The 17,516-nt window shown below is 37.6% G+C and overlaps 1 protein-coding gene across 3 annotated transcripts in view; it reads left to right on the top strand.

Moving 5' to 3' along the window:
- LOC131983246 (TOM1-like protein 2) overlaps nucleotides 1-17,218 on the top strand; it is a 43,510-nt gene extending 26,292 nt beyond the window's left edge. Inside the window, exons 10-16 of one of the 3 annotated variants that reach the window (XM_059347938.1) lie at nucleotides 1,337-1,514; nucleotides 3,147-3,261; nucleotides 6,070-6,145; nucleotides 7,550-7,624; nucleotides 13,593-13,652; nucleotides 14,946-14,982; nucleotides 16,244-17,218. In XM_059347938.1, coding sequence (XP_059203921.1) covers nucleotides 1,337-1,514; nucleotides 3,147-3,261; nucleotides 6,070-6,145; nucleotides 7,550-7,624; nucleotides 13,593-13,652; nucleotides 14,946-14,982; nucleotides 16,244-16,389 — 687 coding nt within the window. In that variant the 3' untranslated portion in view covers nucleotides 16,390-17,218. The remainder of the gene's footprint in view (nucleotides 1-1,336; nucleotides 1,515-3,146; nucleotides 3,262-6,069; nucleotides 6,146-7,549; nucleotides 7,625-13,592; nucleotides 13,653-14,945; nucleotides 14,983-16,243) is intronic. The other 2 variants (XM_059347939.1, XM_059347940.1) reach the window with 2 other exon arrangements.
- Nucleotides 17,219-17,516: the final 298 nt, after the last annotated feature.

The following is a 17,516-nucleotide window of genomic DNA, read 5'->3' as shown; positions in this document are numbered from 1 at the left end:
CTTCTAACTTTTTATTCATCTGCATTTGCATGGCCTGTGGCGGTTTGTCTAACATTAAGGCTGCTATGAGGGATGTTCCAAATAAACCCATTCACAAAGCTATTTGTTGTGCTTGTTTTTACCATTTTAGTATCTGAATTAATTATTGCTATTTATAATCGCATACACAATCCACTGCAGCGTTAATATTTAATGCAAGTGGATTTTTAGCTTTATGAAAAACTGGAAGAGCAAAGCAGAACAAGTCCCAGTCTGCTGTTTAGAGTGTACATTTGCCAGTATCAGTGATTCGCCAGAGGGTCGGGGCGTCTCTCGCTACATCCCTCGGAGCTGTTTGTGTTTGCATTTTGTTGATCTTTCTGTGTGCTCTGTCTGTTTGTGTTGTGGCCAGCTGATGGAGGCAAGTATGACGCCAGTATCAGGTTCAATCCCAGCCAACGTGTCGGGATGAACCGAGTGATGAATATTTACACGTCTGCTATATGGATTTAATGCTTAGAGCAGGGGTCTCAAACTCAAATTAACGCTGGACGCAGTATCAAAATGAGCAAAAAAATACACAAAGTTACTAAAAAAAGACACAAAATGACCAAAAAAGACACAGAATTACCAAAAAAGACAAAAAATGACCCAAAAAAGACACAAAATGACCAAAAAAGACAAAATTATTTTAAAAAGACACAAAATGACCCCTAAAAATACACAAAATGACCAAAAAATACACAAAATGACCAAAAAAAGACAGAGAATTATTCTTTTAAAAAGACACAGAATTATTAAAAAAGACACAACATTATTAAAAAAGACACAAAACTATTAAAAAAGACACAAAATGACCAAAAAAAGAAACAAAATGACCAAAAAAAGACACAGAATTATTTTTTTTAAAAAGACACAGAATTATTAAAAAAGACACAAAATTACCAAAAAAAGTAATTCAAGGGACCTTCCACACACAACATGGTAAAGTGCCATTCATATAAAACTCACATTAAACTTTCATATCAAGGTGGGGGCCACAAAATATCATCACGAGGGCCGCAATTGGCCCGCGGGCCGCGAGTTTGAGACCCCTGGCTTAGACCCATCAGTACCACTGTGTGAAATTAGAGACCATATGTCCTCCCCTTCCTTCCTTCTTGCCTTCTGTCTCACACATTTGAAGTCGTGTGCAACTGATTATTCGACCCTCAGCTCCATCTCCTAACTACTGACCCTCAGTGTTGTCTCACAGGTGTAAATAGTCGTGTAGAGTTTCAGTAGTCTCTCTTGTGGCTCAGTTGGTAAGGTGGTTGTTCACTGCTGTCTCTCTTTTCCTCTCTCGGTCCCCTTTCAGATGTTAAGCGAAGCCACAGAGGACAACCTGATCGACCTGGGCCCGGGCTCCCCGGCCGTGGTCACACCCAGGATCAGCTCCAGCTGCAGCCCTCCACCCCACTCCACCGCTGGGGCCACCGCCTCCCCGGCCCACAACCCCACCACAGCCTCGCTATCATCTGCACTGGCTAGTATTGGTAGGAGCAAAAGTCTAATATCCAGTCTGAACATATATGCCGTGTTTCCTTTAGGGGGAAGAGTGGCCTATTTGAGAGGCCACGCCCCCAAATGGATGCTCACTCTAGGGTTGTCACAATACTAAAATGTTCATCTCGATACCGATACTCAGGAAAATATTCGTTACTCGATACCATTTTCGATACCACAAGGATAAAAACAAATACCCCAAAATTTAAAAGAAATATTTTTATTAACAAGAAAAATGCAACATGTAAAAATGAACAGAACCACAGGTTAAATATTTATAATAAAGAACAGTTGTGCAAAAAGAAACTGCAACTATGATAACAAGCTTGAGGTCTGAGGTAGTGCAGAAAATAAATAAATACAATAAACAATAACAATTAGAACAATATTAACAATCGTTACTTTATAAAATGAGTTTCGTATCCAGATACTACGTTTTAGTATTGATATTTTTTTGAGTATCGATACTTTTGACAACCCTAGCTCACTCAGCGTGTCTCCATTACAAAAAAATTCACAAGACTCTGGAGGTGACGTATGGTTTTCAATCGTCGCATAATCGCTTAGCAACAGTTTCGATCATGGCTTCACATACACAACAGATTAATTTAACACTGGAGACGCAACTGTGGCTGCCGTCGCTAACTGTGCACAATGTCCGTCGCTGATCATAAACAAACCAGCATGGCTAATCATGCACAGCATCTCCGCTGATCATAAACAAACGGGCATGCTAACTGTGCACAAAGTGTCCTCCGCTGATCGTGAATGAACCGGCATCACTAACTGTGCACAGAGTGTTCGGTGCTTGTTGTAAGCAAACAGAGATCGCTAAGTGAACACCTCCTGCAGCAGCTGCAGCTCACAATAAAATATAAAAAAATATATAAATGCACAGACAGAGAGATGTTTTAGTTGTTGTCTGCTTCAGTATTTGTCCAAAATTCGTCGTATCAATTGAGTTTGTATTATCTGAACTGTGCGTGTGAGATTCTGTGGTCGCGGACAACATGCATGTTAAATGGGGGGGGGGTCACATTTACACAGAGTAGTTTGAGTCTCTTTTTTTAAATTTTTTAAATTTTTTTTTATTATTTAGTTATCGTCAATGTGTATTTGTATTTGGTTCACAACTTCTGTAAAAAATGCTTAACCAATGATGTCAATGTTTTCAATATGAAAAAAATCATAAATAAAGATGTAAAAAATAATAATAATAATTGAATAAAATGCAATCTATATTAAACAAAACAAAACAAAACAAAACAAAAAGGGGGGGGAGGGGGGTCACAACTCAAAAAGGTTGAGAACTACTGCACTAGAGCTATAACATCCCTCCTCGCCACTCTCTGCAGACCTGCCATTGGAGAAGCAGCCGAGTGTAAAAAAGGCTGATAATCTGGCTACTAATGGGAAATGAGCCCAGCAACATAACTCATAATCTAGACTCTTCCCTAGCACGGCTAGCTCCCCTGTTGCTCTCTAGAATGCTATAGTACTCTAGTTAAAGCTGAGATGTATTGCTGTTCTGTCCTTCTATAATCTTTCTTTATAATCCTCCATCTCTGCTTCTCTCCATCCTCCTGCCACTTTCCCTCTTCCCTGCCCTCCTCTCGGTCCAGATGTGGGCTCAGAGAGCGCTAGTGGGTCCCCGTCCACTCTGCCGGCCCGCAACAAGGACGACTTCGACATGTTCGCCCACACCAGGAGCAGCTCTCTGGCTGAACAGCGCAAAAAGTAGGTCGAGATTTCATTTGGCTTCAGGGGCAGCCCCGATCCTCTCCTGTTATTATTCAGGGGGTAATTTATTTTAATTAAACGGCTATTCATAACCACCTTTTAATATTTAAAATTAAATCCACCCATGGGCACTTTTACACTGTTTTCTTCCCTGATGTTCACTGCTTTTTATTTTTCATGATGAAGTTTAAAGTCCCCCCTCTGCTTAAAAAATGTGTTTTTCCCATGTTTATGTCCCCTTAAAGTGGACCGTAACTGCTGATTAGTATCTGTGCAAAGTTTGTTGCTAGAGAAGTGTTTTCACATTCCTCTACTGAAGGAGGAGATGTCAGTGCACTTCCATAAAAATCTGAGAATCAAACGTAGGCAGAGCAAGCGAAATTCTGTATGTCATAATAAATGCAAAATATATATGCTGGAAAACCTGAAACCTCCTCCAGGGCAGAGCGGACGTCTCAGTAAAGAGAGTGAAAACACTATAAAATCATAGTAGATATTGAAGTTTTGAAGTTTGAAGTTTTTTTTATTTTGCACAATAATAAGACAAAAAGAAAAGGATAAAGAAATAACAACAAAAGGAAGGTGCAAGGTAGCGGCAAAAAACCTAAAAAGGGCTTTTACAGTGAGGAGGGTGAAATCTTCAATATACATATACTTAAAGACAAAAATGCATATTTGATATATTGATATATATTGATCTGAAAAATTGTCATTATCTTGAGTTTTTTGGAAAAGGGGGGCAGAAGGATCTAGTCGTTTTGAAAATGTGGCATTTCTAACAAATCTTTTCTGAACGAGATAAATACTGTGGATGTTTGAGGCCCAAACAATGTTGTAGTATATAAGGTGTGGATAAATCAAGATATATTATAATGAAGTAGGCAGTTCTGATTAACCAGGTCAAGAATTTTCCTGATGACACCAAGCAATCTGGTTTTATTAGCAAATATAATAAAATTGGACTTTTTTTTACATTTAGAGATAATTTATTAGATTAAAACCATTTTGAAATTTGTTCCATGCCACTGTCAGCGTCGGAGATAAGGGAATTAAGATTTTTATTTGCTAAGATCACGTTGGTGTCATCAGCAAAAAGTATGGGAAGTAAGGTGGAAGATACAGCAGGAAGGTCATTAATATATATGAGGAACAGCAGCGGTCCCAGAATAGAATTGAACAACATATTATTGTATATGTCAGCTGCTGCCACTTACAAGCTAACAAACAACATAAACAAATAAAAGATGCTAAATACACTTACCATTGGTAAAATAGACTAGGGCTGGGCGATATATCGATATATTTTTTAATGTGATGTGGAATTAGACCATAGTTCAATTTTTTTTCTTTCTTTATATATAAATGCTGCTCTTACTCGGGTTTGTCATATTTAGTTCTTTTGTTATGTTTGTTATTCTTTTCTCATATAAATATATTTATTTCAGAAAAAGATTGGCCTATTTTATTTCATAGGCTATTTTGATTTAAGATATATTTTTTATTTAATTGTGCACGTTATGGAGCTTTTAAAAAAGGTTTTCCTGTTGTTATACAGTATTTATGTTCACTTTGCACTAAAAATATCCCAATATATACCGTATATTGATATTCAGCCTAAATATATCGGGATATGACTTTTGGTCCATATCGCCCAGCCCTACTCCAGATCCCCTTTCTTTTTTTATGTGAGAAAACCATTTAAAACAAAATATTAATCATAGTAGAGTATTTCTACATACTTGAATGTGTCTGGAGGAGGGCTTAATTTTTTTGATGTCTCTTAACCTGCCCTCACTACATCATTTTATGTGAAATATTCCCTTCCTGCATTTGATAGAATGGCTTTTGAAAACCTCCAGGCTATGAATGTTAATTTTCTTTTCCAAGCACCTGTTGCCTTCAGCTGTTAACTGAACATTAAGGTGGAGTGTATGAAAGTGATAAAATAAGGGCAAAAGAGAAAATGTGTTAAGTGAGATTTTACTGCATTGTATTATTGTAAAATTTTAAATATGCACTCTGCATTCTGAATTTAATGTATTCTTTTCTTTTTTTTTAAACACATATCTTTATTGATTTTTGAACTTCAAAATTCATACAAAAATATTCTGTTACATCTTTCAAGTCTTTAAACAACTTCCCTCCCTCCCCCCAACCCTGAACTTGGAGCCATCAGTTTATGAGAACAATGATATTTTGATCCTTTGGAAAATAAAAAACGCAAAAAGCAATATGTACAGTATACCTTTATATCATCAGGTAAAAGTGGACACATAGACTGAAATAAATAGGAGAGAGTGAGAGAGGAAAAAAAGAAAAAAGAGAGAGAGAAACATACCTATACTCAGAATATACATATAGTATGTAGCCTATATATATATAAAAATAAGAAAAAGAGAGTATTTGTGTATGCAACAAACAAATTAAAAAATAAACAAAATTGTTTATTTCTGCTTTCCTCACATGCCTCCACAGTGAATGGGGAATCCGAAAACCAAGAAAAGTCCCATTTATCTAGTCTTATGCTCACTATTTCCTAAACACGCACGTTTCTGCCAAAACCCCACCATCTAAAATAATTGTTTGGTGTCTTCTTGCATGAATATAAACAAAGCCTGTGCAGGAATGTTACTCATGTAGAGAAATCAGGAACATGCATCACACCTGTGCAGAGGTAGATATCAAGATCCTGGCAGAAATGCATGTGTTTATGAGATTTAATGTCTGGCAATTTAATGCATTCTGTTTTTGTTCCTCTTTTGGCATCATCCATCTTAATGATGTTGTTTATGTTTTGGTGCACAGTGTAAAGTACGAGGACCCTCAGGCTCTGGGCGGCCTGGCCTCGGCTCTGGATGTGAGACAACAGAACACAGGAGGGGTGAGTTCACATGTGGTTTTAAACAGCTGGCACCCAGACATGGAGACATGGAGGGTGGGTGCTGTGTTATTTACATACTGATGAGCCTTTCACCCTTACAGCCCCGGGTCTCTCCCTGCATGTGAAACTCTACAGAGACATTCGTCCTGTGTGCAGTGATCAAACTCAAACTTTGACCAAACAAAAGGGCGTAGGTTTGCATTCTGACTTATTCTGCCCTACAAAGTCTAACTGCAGTAACTATGCAAAGGGTAAAACTGAGAAAAACTGCATTAACGTTAATGTTTTTCAATTTAACAAATTCAAAGATTTGTGTATTTTAGACTTAATTCATAAAGTAAAGTTATATTTTAGTCTTAATATAATTTTATCTCACTTTTCTACTTGATCACTATGTAGATAATAATTTCCCTTTCAAATAAACTTAAAATGTCTATTATTCTTGTCTTCACTATTCAACACAATGAAGAAATACAAGACTACACTGTATCACAGTCAAAGTGAGGTTACTGCAATCTGCTTTGGTTTTATGTTTAAATTCATATATATATATATATATATATATATATATATATAATATATACACACAAATCAGACTGTTGTAAGTGAACTTACAACAGCCTGATTTGGTTTTAAGTTGGATTTTGTAGTTACTGCAATTTTCATATCATTATTTCTCTGAAATAAAGCAAAATTTAAATCTAAAACAAGATAAAACAGTCATCAAGGAGTTCATTTTTAGTTATAACTCAATGTCGCCCAAAAATGTATTTAATGCACTTAGGCTTTGTAGGGCAGTATAGCTATAAAATAAATGTCTTGTGGTAACTATGCAAGTATCAAGTGTGCTGATAAGTGCTCAAATTATTATTTAAATATTAGTTCAACATGAGTCGATTTAGGTTTCTCATTCTGACAAACCAGATCCAGGTTTCTGTGTATTTAAATAAAAAGTTTGCACATGTCAATCAATTGATTCGTCCTGTCCGAGCACACTTTGCATGTTTGCATGGTTATCACTATGTAAACAGACGATTCTGAAACCGCACACACACATGCCGACACACACACAAGGACAAACACGAGCACACAAAGTGGTGATTACCACTTTTTTTTTCTTTCTTAGTGACCTCAGGTACCCTGTGAATCATTCAGCACTTTTACTGGAGGGAGTGTTTCCCCCCTTTTATTTTCCTCATTTTCATCTTTATGGAATGAACCTTTTTTTTTCACCGTTTTCTTAAGTTCTCACCTCTTTTTCTCCTCCTTTTTAAATGACTGAGCTGTCTGTTGCATATTTGACTTCTCCTCTGTCTGTCTCTCTCTCTGCACTGTGTGCTATGCTGTGGTGGGGCCCGCTACCTTTCTTCTCTTGTGTAAGGTGTTGTTCTGTTGTTGATTCAGCTGAGTGTAAAAGGGGATGATAACCCAGCAGATCAGGAGCTGCCCATAGACAGCTGGCTTATTACCCAAGGAATGGTGAGGACTCCATCCTCAGTGTGTCCTCCTCCTACCCCTCCCCACCTCCCCCCACTCGTGTCCACCATCACCTCTGCTTTCAACCTCCTGCAGCATCATCCATAACCCTCATGAGCTGCTCTCACTGTCAGCCTCATCTCACCGCTCTGTCCTGGAAAGCTCAAGCAAGCCCGTATTAGTAAAGTTTTTCCCCTGAGAGCATCCAGCTCCATGTCAAGTGCAGATGATGGACTCTAGTGCTCGGCAATGTTCCAAAACTTCAGGACTAGGGATGGGAATCGATAAGATTTTATTGATATCTATGGCGTTAATTATGGGATCTTTGCGATTCTTTATTGACTCCCTCACTTATCAGTTTTCTGTGTCTGAAAAAAAGTTGGATTTAGCATCAACGTAACAGCTTCAACGCAGTGTAGATAAGATAAAAGAATATTTGTACATTTGTATTTGTTTTATTCGTCAAAGAAAATATCTGCTTAGCCTGCCTGCGGAGGCGTATGATTCTATGGATCGGACGATTTGAAACCGGTTCTTGATTCCCATCCCTACTTAACTTCTGTTTTAATTGGACATATGAGCCATGACAGGCTTTTACAAAATGTTAACATTTATTTACAAGACCTTTTTATGGCACAATAAGCACACTAAGCAGCATTTTGATTAGTCCGTTATTTAATTCACTTATTTAAACAAACGCAAATCTTCCTGGTGTTTTACAAAATACCCAGTTTATCATTCAGTACGTTTACATGCCACTTGAAAAAAATGAATTATTGACTGAATATAACTGAACAACTGAAGTGCATGTAAACGTGTTAGTCCGACTGATGTCGGAGTTCTACAACTCCGATCAGGACACCCAGATAATGCAATTGGAATTGGATTTTCGCCAGCATGTATTACAAGACAACTCATGTGCTCATGCTCCGTATGCTCCACCCCCGCGCTGGCGTATGACCCCAGAACAAAAATATCCAAGAAAGCCAGTCGCACATTAGCCGGTTGCACATTAGCCGGTCGCATGAGCTGGTCGCATTAGCCGGTCGCACATTAGCCGGTCGCATTAGCCGGTCGCGCATTAGCCGGTCCCATTAGCCGGTCGCATGAGCTGGTCGCATTAGCCGGTCGCACATTAGCCGGTCGCATTAGCCGGTCGCATTAGCCGGTCGCGCATTAGCCGGTCCCATTAGCCGGTCGCATGAGCTGGTCGCATTAGCCGGTCGCACATTAGCCGGTCGCATTAGCCGGTCGCACATTAGCCGGTCGCATTAGCCGGTCGCACATTAGCCGGTCGCATTAGCTGGTCGCACATTAGCCGGTCGCATTAGCTGTTCGCACATTAGCCGGTTGCATTAGCTGGTCGCACATTAGCCGGTCGCATTAGCCGGTCGCATTAGCTGGTCGCACATTAGCCGGTCGCATTAGCTGGTTGCACATTAGCCGGTCGCATTAGCCGGTCACATTAGCGGTAGTGGTAGCAGTAGCGACGGCACAAAGTGTCGGACTGAGGTCAACTGGAAAGGGCACCATATTAACCTGCTGAAACGACGCATATCGCCACCCAGTGTTGAGGAGGAGAACACATTCCTGTCAGTTATTCTATTTTCTCAGTTGCATGTAAACTGGGACAAGGACAGAAGTCCTATTAGACGTCAATATCGATTTTTAAGCATAGCTTGATTAAACTGTGCATGTAATCGCACTGATTGTAGTTTCAAAAAAAAAAAAAAGTATCTCTCCAGAGATATAAAATAACAATATAATGATTGTATCCATACTGCTCCCTTCTATTGACATGGGCTAAAAACACAATACCCATTACTGACGCTGTCCCTTTATGGATTAATGGGTTAATGAGCCTATCGAGTCACCAGGAACTTCCATCATCATCATCATCATCTCTTAACAGTCACACCCTAAAACAGCAGATACTTCTGCTACACAGCACGGTTAAATCAACAGTGGGTATTGTTAAAGCGCTGATAACATCATCAGAGCATTAAAAATGGATGGAGGTTGGCTGTGTAGTGGAGAGTGTCTGTCTGTTGTCCTCTAACTGTCTCTGGATCTTAGATAAAACACTAGATGGAACTAACGACCACCTCGTGTCTCAGTCTAACCGCAGATAGATCAACTAACTAACATTTGGATCAGTAGTTGTAATATTTCTAACACTGTAACAGTTAAGTTGATTTATATGACTGTGAATATTTGAATATGAAGGATTACACTCTGAACTTTTATCAGTGACGTTGCTGTGAGTCATGATTAGACTCAAACAGACTTCTTATTGCACACTTTTCTACAACATTATTCTTTCCACGTTCACACAGCTGCTTGTGTTTATTTTTTCTTCCTTTGAATGACTTTCACTGCCCCACTGCCTCAGACTTTTATTTTGAAGGGCTCCTTCACTTCTGTTAACTGTGATCTCATGAGGAAACCCCACCCATGTTTTTATTTATTTATAGTTTTATAGTATAACAGGGTCTCAGCAGGAAAAGGTTTTTGTTTTCTCTAATCAACTTTGATATCAGGTCGACGTCACATGTGGACTTTGACTTCATGGCATAGGCAGTGAAATGATGTGGGAGACTTTTTAAATATTGTGTGTGAACCTGATGCAAAAAGCATGCAAGTAACTTTCCCAGTTTCCCTGAACGTTGCTCCTTATGGATGGACTTTCTTGAGCCACTGTAAAAGTTTTCTTTTTCAGAGACATAGAGTGAAACACACTTTCACAGGGCTGTACTACAAAACAAGTTTGGTGGATTGGCAATATCTGTTCAACCTAAAGCCGGAGATTTCTGTGTTACGAAGGTGGCTTTTTTCTTTTAATCTGGCTAAATATGCGCGCATATGCGTACACGAATGTCAGAATTTTCAATGTTGTTCTGAGCTCCAAGTTTCGACTTTCAGTGTTAATATAACTCACCATAAGGCGTAAGGCATAAGCAAACACATGTAGCTTTCAAAATAAGAGCACATGGATGTGTTAGCAGAATCCACCACAGAATTTGCAAAAAGACTGTCAAAATATGACGCCTTAAATAGAACATATAAGAACCCTTATTGTCCTTTACAATAATTCATTAAAAAAATATGCAATGATTATCATGGAATAGCACCATTAGAATGTGCGAGAAGCACCAAATTTAGGCTTTTAGGGTAAAAATGTTCTCCGGGGGAGCATGCTCCCGGAGACACCCAGACTTTGTTTGGGTCCCCCCATTATAGTCTAATTTTCTGAGACACTGAGTTTTGTGTTTTCATTATCTCTAAGCCAGAATCATCAAAATTACAAGAAAAACAGGCTTGAAATATTTCACTCTATGTGTAATGAATCTACCGTATTTCCTCAATTTAAAGCTGGGGCTCTATTAATGACCGGCCTCATTTAGTAACCGGGTGTAAAAACAATTTTTAGTAAAGAAAAGCCGGCCTCTTTTATAAGCCGGGTGTCTCACCGGTGTTATGTCAAAGTCTGTCTTAGTCTTAAATCCTGCTTAAAATGAACATTCAGCGTGCTGTTCATTGTTTGTTTACATCCGAGTACTTCCAATATGGCCGACATCCGGGTAACTGGCTACAATGCGCTGTGTAAAACACTTTAAAAAGTCCTGATCAGAGCTGCTCTGATTTTCTTTTTTTAAGTAAAAGCCTCCTTCAAATAATAGCCTGCCCCTATTATTAGCCGGGTCCCAAACAGATTTTTTATTAATAGAAGCCCCGGCTACTATTTAAGGATATACGGTATATAATGTATGAGTTTCACTTTCTGAAATGATTGACAAAAAATATTTAACTTTTTCATGATATTCTAATTTTTTGAGATGTACCTGTAGATGGCACACGATTGGTCCATTTTGTGCAGTAGTCCAGCTAAAGGACGCTCCAAACCAAACGTCCCCTTTAACGCCCGGGTTGACAGACCCAAGTTGATGACCACCTTCGGCGTACGCGTTATCTCCAACTGGGGTTTTTAGGTTTTGTCAAGACAGTGAAGGCAAAGAAAGCCTGCCTCTATCAAACTGGCTTCGTAGTACACCTCTCTGGTTCACTGTGGTTGTCTGGTGCCCACACAAACATAAACACAACCGCACCCCATCCACCCTGACGTGGCTTCATCACATCATCACAGTCACTGCACGCCATGCAGCGTTCGTGTGAGCAGTGTGTGTGTGTGTGTGTGTGTGTGCCGTGGGATTGCCCCCCCCCCCTCGACGGCCCCTGTGCTTTCAGCTTTTCCCATCCAATCAATCTCTTAATCACGTTCAAGCGATTTGCTAATTAACTAATGATGTGGAATAATTAACACTGCTGTGTGACATTAGTCGGCAGCTGTTAAGCCATGTCAGCACCACAGAACTAATGAGAACAATACACAACCTGGGAACTCCTGTTCTCATTGAACACAGCTGAGACCAAGACTACGGGCTGAAATATGTGCCACCAGAAACTGAATTTGAATTATTAGTCGACCTGCGAGGTCCCTACTGTATTTCGTTTGGCTCTGTATTTTATTATTCCCAAATAATCGCATTTTTCACTGCCTGAACGTACCCCAACACTCACCAAACTTTAATTATAAGTCACACATGGCGACATTTTTTTTTATAATGTATTGTCATCCTGAATTTCCACCACTGGGTGGCGCTATAATAAAGGAAAGTGTGTTTTGGCTAATAACTCCTATATACTTTATCGCACATTCAAAAACCTTAAATCCACGTGTTACCATAATTGTGCTGAATTTCGTGATATAGGCCACGCCCATTTCAGCCCTGAGTTTTTTTTCCGCAAATTCGCGAAATGTCGCAAACCTACTTTTTCGATCTCCTCCTAGTTTATATTTGAATTTTAATTGCTTTACTTGAATAATTGCATTAAAAAAACTGAATTTGAATCACATAATTTGAATTTGTATTCAATTTGAATCATTGCATTGAAAAACTGAATCGGAATTGTAATTTGAAATTGAATTTATTAGTTTGGAACTGAACATTCAGTTCTCACAATTCAAATTTAGTTTTCTGCGATGAACATCCGGGTAGTTGAGGCAGAGCAATCGAACGCAGATACACATGCCACTTCGGCCAATCAGCACCTCCGTTTTCTTTTGTAACATTTGTTGCTACCCAGTTGCCATAGCGCCTTTTCTGCCAATCAGCACCTCCGTTTTCTTTTGTAACATTTGTTGCTACGCGGTTGCCATAGCGCCTCTTCGGACAATCAGCACCTTCGTTTTCTTTTGTATTATTTGTTGCCACCCAGTTGCCACGAAACGGAGGAAGAAGTCAGACTGGCTTGACCATGGATTGGCTGAAGAGGCGCCATGGCAACCGGGTAGCAACACGTTACAAAAGAAAACGGAGGTGCTCATTGGCCGAAGAGGCGCGCTGTGTATCTGCGCTCGATTGCTCTGCCTCAACTACCCGGAAAATTAAAATTGAATTTTGCGAACTGAATTTGAATTGTGAGAACTGAATGTTCAGTTCCAAACTAATAAATTCAGTTTCAAATTACAATTTTGTAATCAATCACAACATTTTTTTCAATGCAATGATTCAGATTGAACAATACAAATTCAAATTATGTGATTCCAATTCAGTTTTTTCATGCAATTATTCAAGTTAAGCAAGTCAAATTCAAATATAAATAATTCAAATTCAGTTTCTGGTGGCACATATTTCAGCCCATAGAAGACTTTTCACTCATAATAAAAAATAAGAGCACAGACTTGAGAGGGGCCGAGTGTCTTTTGAGTGAATTTTCTTTTTGTTGTCATTTTGATTTGTTTTATATTTTTTAATCATCTTCCTCTCCGAGCCTTTGGTGATTCTCATTCTTGTTATTTTTGTGTGTGTGTGTGTGTGTGTGTGTGTGTGCGTGTTAAAACTTTTCTTTTTGTTGTCGGGGTTGGATGTCTTTCTGTTGTGTGGCTTTGGTCCATGGCTTTGCTCCATAGATCCCCGTATCGCAGTCCTCTGTCATGGATGACATAGAGGAGTGGCTCTGTGCTGACGTGGTGAGACTTCTTTACCTTGATTTATATCTTTTGCTCTTATTTCTCTTTCTCTCTCTCTCTCTTTCTCTTCTTCCCTCTTTTTGTTTTTCTTTCATAGCACATTTCATCCATCCATCTCATACGACTGGAAACATTTGTCTTTAGTTTTCTTTTTCACGTCACATCCTTTCACTCACTCTAATCTAATGTGTTTCCACCAATGACTTACATATAAGGTTTGACTTAAAAATGCTAACATAGTGTAGGGCTGGGCGATATATATCGATATAAAATATATTCCGATATATTTTTAAATGTGATATGGAATTAGACCATATCGCATTTATCAATATAGTTCTTTTTCTTTCTTTCTTTAATATAAATGCTGCCCTTACTAGGGTTTGTCATATTTAGTTATTTTGTAATGTTCATTATTCTTTTCTCATATAAATATATGGTAACACGTTATATTAGGGAACACATATTCAACATTAATTCTATGCTTATTAGCATGCAAATAAGTAACATATTGGTTCTTAATTAGTCATTATTAAGTACTTATTAATGCCTTACTTAATAATGACTAATTAAGAGCCAGTATTTTTCTTATTTGCATGCTAATAAGCAACTAATTAATGTTGAATATGTGTTCCCTAATATAACGTGTTACCAAATGTATTTATTTCAGAAAAAGATTGGCCTATTTTATTTCATAGGCTATTTTTATTTAAGATGTTTTTTCATTTAAATGTCACTTTATGGAGCTTTGATTTAAAAAAAAAAAAAAAAGGTACTCCTTTTGTTATACAGTATTTATGTTCACTTAAATAAACAAGTAAACCAGTAGTTTCAATAAAACTACTGGTGACATGTCATATTTGACTTTGACTGAACATTTGCTCTCACTTTGCAATAAAAGTCAGGAAATATATTGTATATGGATATTCAGCCTAAATATATCAGGATATGACTTTTGGTCCATATCGCCCAGCCCTACTATAGTGCTAGTTGAGTTAAAATGGTCGGTATGAGCTTCCTAAACTTCTGCATGTGGAGGTTGCGGAGTCAGACTGAAGAAGGCTCCTTGTTGTCTTCAACTGCAATAAAGTGTAAACGGATGCATGATGGACGGATCCTTCATGAGGATTTGTCTCAGTTTGTGTGAACTTTACAGGGATTTGACTTGTTTGATGTTTATTGTGTTGCTGTCTTTGCACTGAGGTTTTTTCTGTCTTTTGAAACAAAGACAACTCCATTAATGATGCCTCAATGTGTAGCCTACATTATCTTATGACTTTTTTTCCTTTTTAATAGAAAGGAGATGCTTCTGAGGAAGGGGTGACCAGTGAAGGTACACAATTATTTTTTAAATCTATATAAGACTGTTATATTGTAAAATATTATGTCATTACAACTTATTAAGAATCATTGTTCTATTCAGTGTTTTTTTTTCTATTGTCTATCTATCTATCTATCTATCTATCTATCTATCTATCTATCTATCTATCTATCTATCTATCTATCTATCTATCTATCTATCTATCTATCTATCTATCTATCTATCTATCTATCTATCTATCTATCTATCTATCTATCTATCTATCTATCTATCGTTAAGCTGCAGCTCATTCGGAACCATTAACTAATGATTATTTCTATTTTGTATTAAGCTGTTGATTTCTTTTTTCCATTAACTGATTGATTGTTTGCTCTAAAAACTCTGAAAATAATGACAAATGTGTCACAGTTACCCAGAGCCCAAAAGTGACGCCTTCACAACAATAAAATGATTCAAACAATTAAAGAAAAAGGAGCAAATCTTCACATTTTTTTGAAGCGTACAACATGCTTATTTCTAGATTTAATAATCTTAATTTAAGAAATCTTGTCAAGTGAAATTATCTGTCCATGCAGCAAGATCATTTCCCTCAGATTTAGTGTTTTTATCTAGTTTTTAGACAATACTCTTTTGCAGTGCATTTCTTGTGACTTTTTTTAATCTGGCACCCAACAAATACTCCATTACAAAAAAAGTAAAACTAATAAAAACTAAAAAAAAAAAAAAAAATCAAGCATTTTCCAAAAAATAAAAATGAATTAAAACTAGCAAACTCACCTTAACAACGAATTAAAACTAACTGAATTTGAAAACAAAAAATCACAACGAAATTAAAACTAAAACTAATGAAAAATCCAAAACCATTATAACCTTGTTAAGGACACACACATATATATATATATATATATATATATATATATATATATAATTATATATTATACTATTTCTTCATCACATTAAATCAGATGTTATTGTGCTATAAACAAAACAAAATTAAGTTTCCTGACAGCAAAGAGGATGACACATTAAAACACAAAAAAGTTTCGTATTTGAAAATTTGTCACATTTGTAAGTAGACTTGTCAGGCGTCTTCTTAAAACTAAATTTCAAGCACTTTATTCAAAATACAAACATTTTCCAAACCTTGAAATGTCTCAACGAAGAACGAAATTAAAAGTAAAACTACAAAAAAAAAAAAAATCCTGTTACAACCTTGCTAACTAGTGTTATTTTGTGTTGATTTTCTCTCTTTTTATCAATCTCTTTCCTCCAGAGTTTGATAAGTTCCTGGAGGAGCGAGCCAAGGCGTCCGACTCTGTGCCGTCTCCCCCCGGAGCTAACCCGGCTCACCCCGCTCGTGCCTCTGGCGGCTCCCACAAGAAGGCCGAGCGGACGGAGGACGCCCTCTTCGCCTTGTAGACTTCTCAGAGAACCTCAATCTCTCTCTCGGGGCGTCTAAAGGTCCTCGCCCTTAAATGATTCCTCCCAAACAGTCCCTCCGGTCCCATTTCATCGCTGGCTGGCTGTGGTTTAGCAGGAGATCTCTCCGACTCCTTGTCAGTCTCTCGCCACAGTGTTAGCGCTCTAACATGCAGAGGTCCAACATGTTTACTGCGCTCACATGCGTGTTACTATATATGGATGTATTAATCTGTTAGTGTGGGATGTGCTACTAGCAGCCCTGCGTCTCATTCGTAACGCTCCACCAAAGGAAGACAACAGAAATTGTCTGATGTGGTTTAAAAATGTGGTATATTACTGCAAGATTAATGGAAAAAGTTGGAAAAAAGGTCCATGCATTGAGTCAGTATGGAAGAATACAATTAGGATTATATTGTTTTGCTTTGGCTAATGGCTAATTTATGCATTTATTGTTTTAATAGTTTGTTCTGTAGCGCTGTGGTTATGGTCCAGCCATGCATTTTTATTCTCCACTTAGAGCTCGAGTCATTATTTTAATACTGAGATATGCAAATTACCCAATTTGCCGGAATAGATTGGACAAAAGAGTTGTGTTATAGGGCTAATTTTGCTAACTATTAATATAATAGCTAAACTATTCAGCCCTACAAAGTCTAACTGCAGTAACTACACAAAAGGTAAAACTGAGAAAAACTGCTTTAAAGTTTTTTAACTGGCCAGCCAAATGGGTTATAGGTAGATAAGTTATATGACACTTATTTCTACATGTATTGATGATGTCATTTTTCCACTCAAGATGATTTATTTGACCTTTGACCCCAAATACGTAGTTACTGCATTGCTGTAAAAGGTTCAACTAGTAATGGAGAAAAAGAGTGCAGTAACTACAATGTTGTTGTCTTCTTTCAGCTTTTATATTTAGTTTTCAGTGAATAAACATTTTCAAATTAATTAGTTATAAAAGTGTTTAACAACTCTATTCAAAAATTTGTGTATTTTTAGAATTAATATTATAAAGAAATGTTATATTTTAGTCTTAATATAATTTTATCTCACTTTTTCACATCGCTATCTAGATAATAATTTCCCTATCAAATAAACTTATAATTTCTATTATTTTTATG

Source organism: Centropristis striata, chromosome 13 (genome assembly GCF_030273125.1).
Source record: "Centropristis striata isolate RG_2023a ecotype Rhode Island chromosome 13, C.striata_1.0, whole genome shotgun sequence".
In the NCBI taxonomy this organism is placed as follows: domain Eukaryota; kingdom Metazoa; phylum Chordata; class Actinopteri; order Perciformes; family Serranidae; genus Centropristis; species Centropristis striata.
This window is presented reverse-complemented; position numbering and strand designations above follow the sequence as displayed.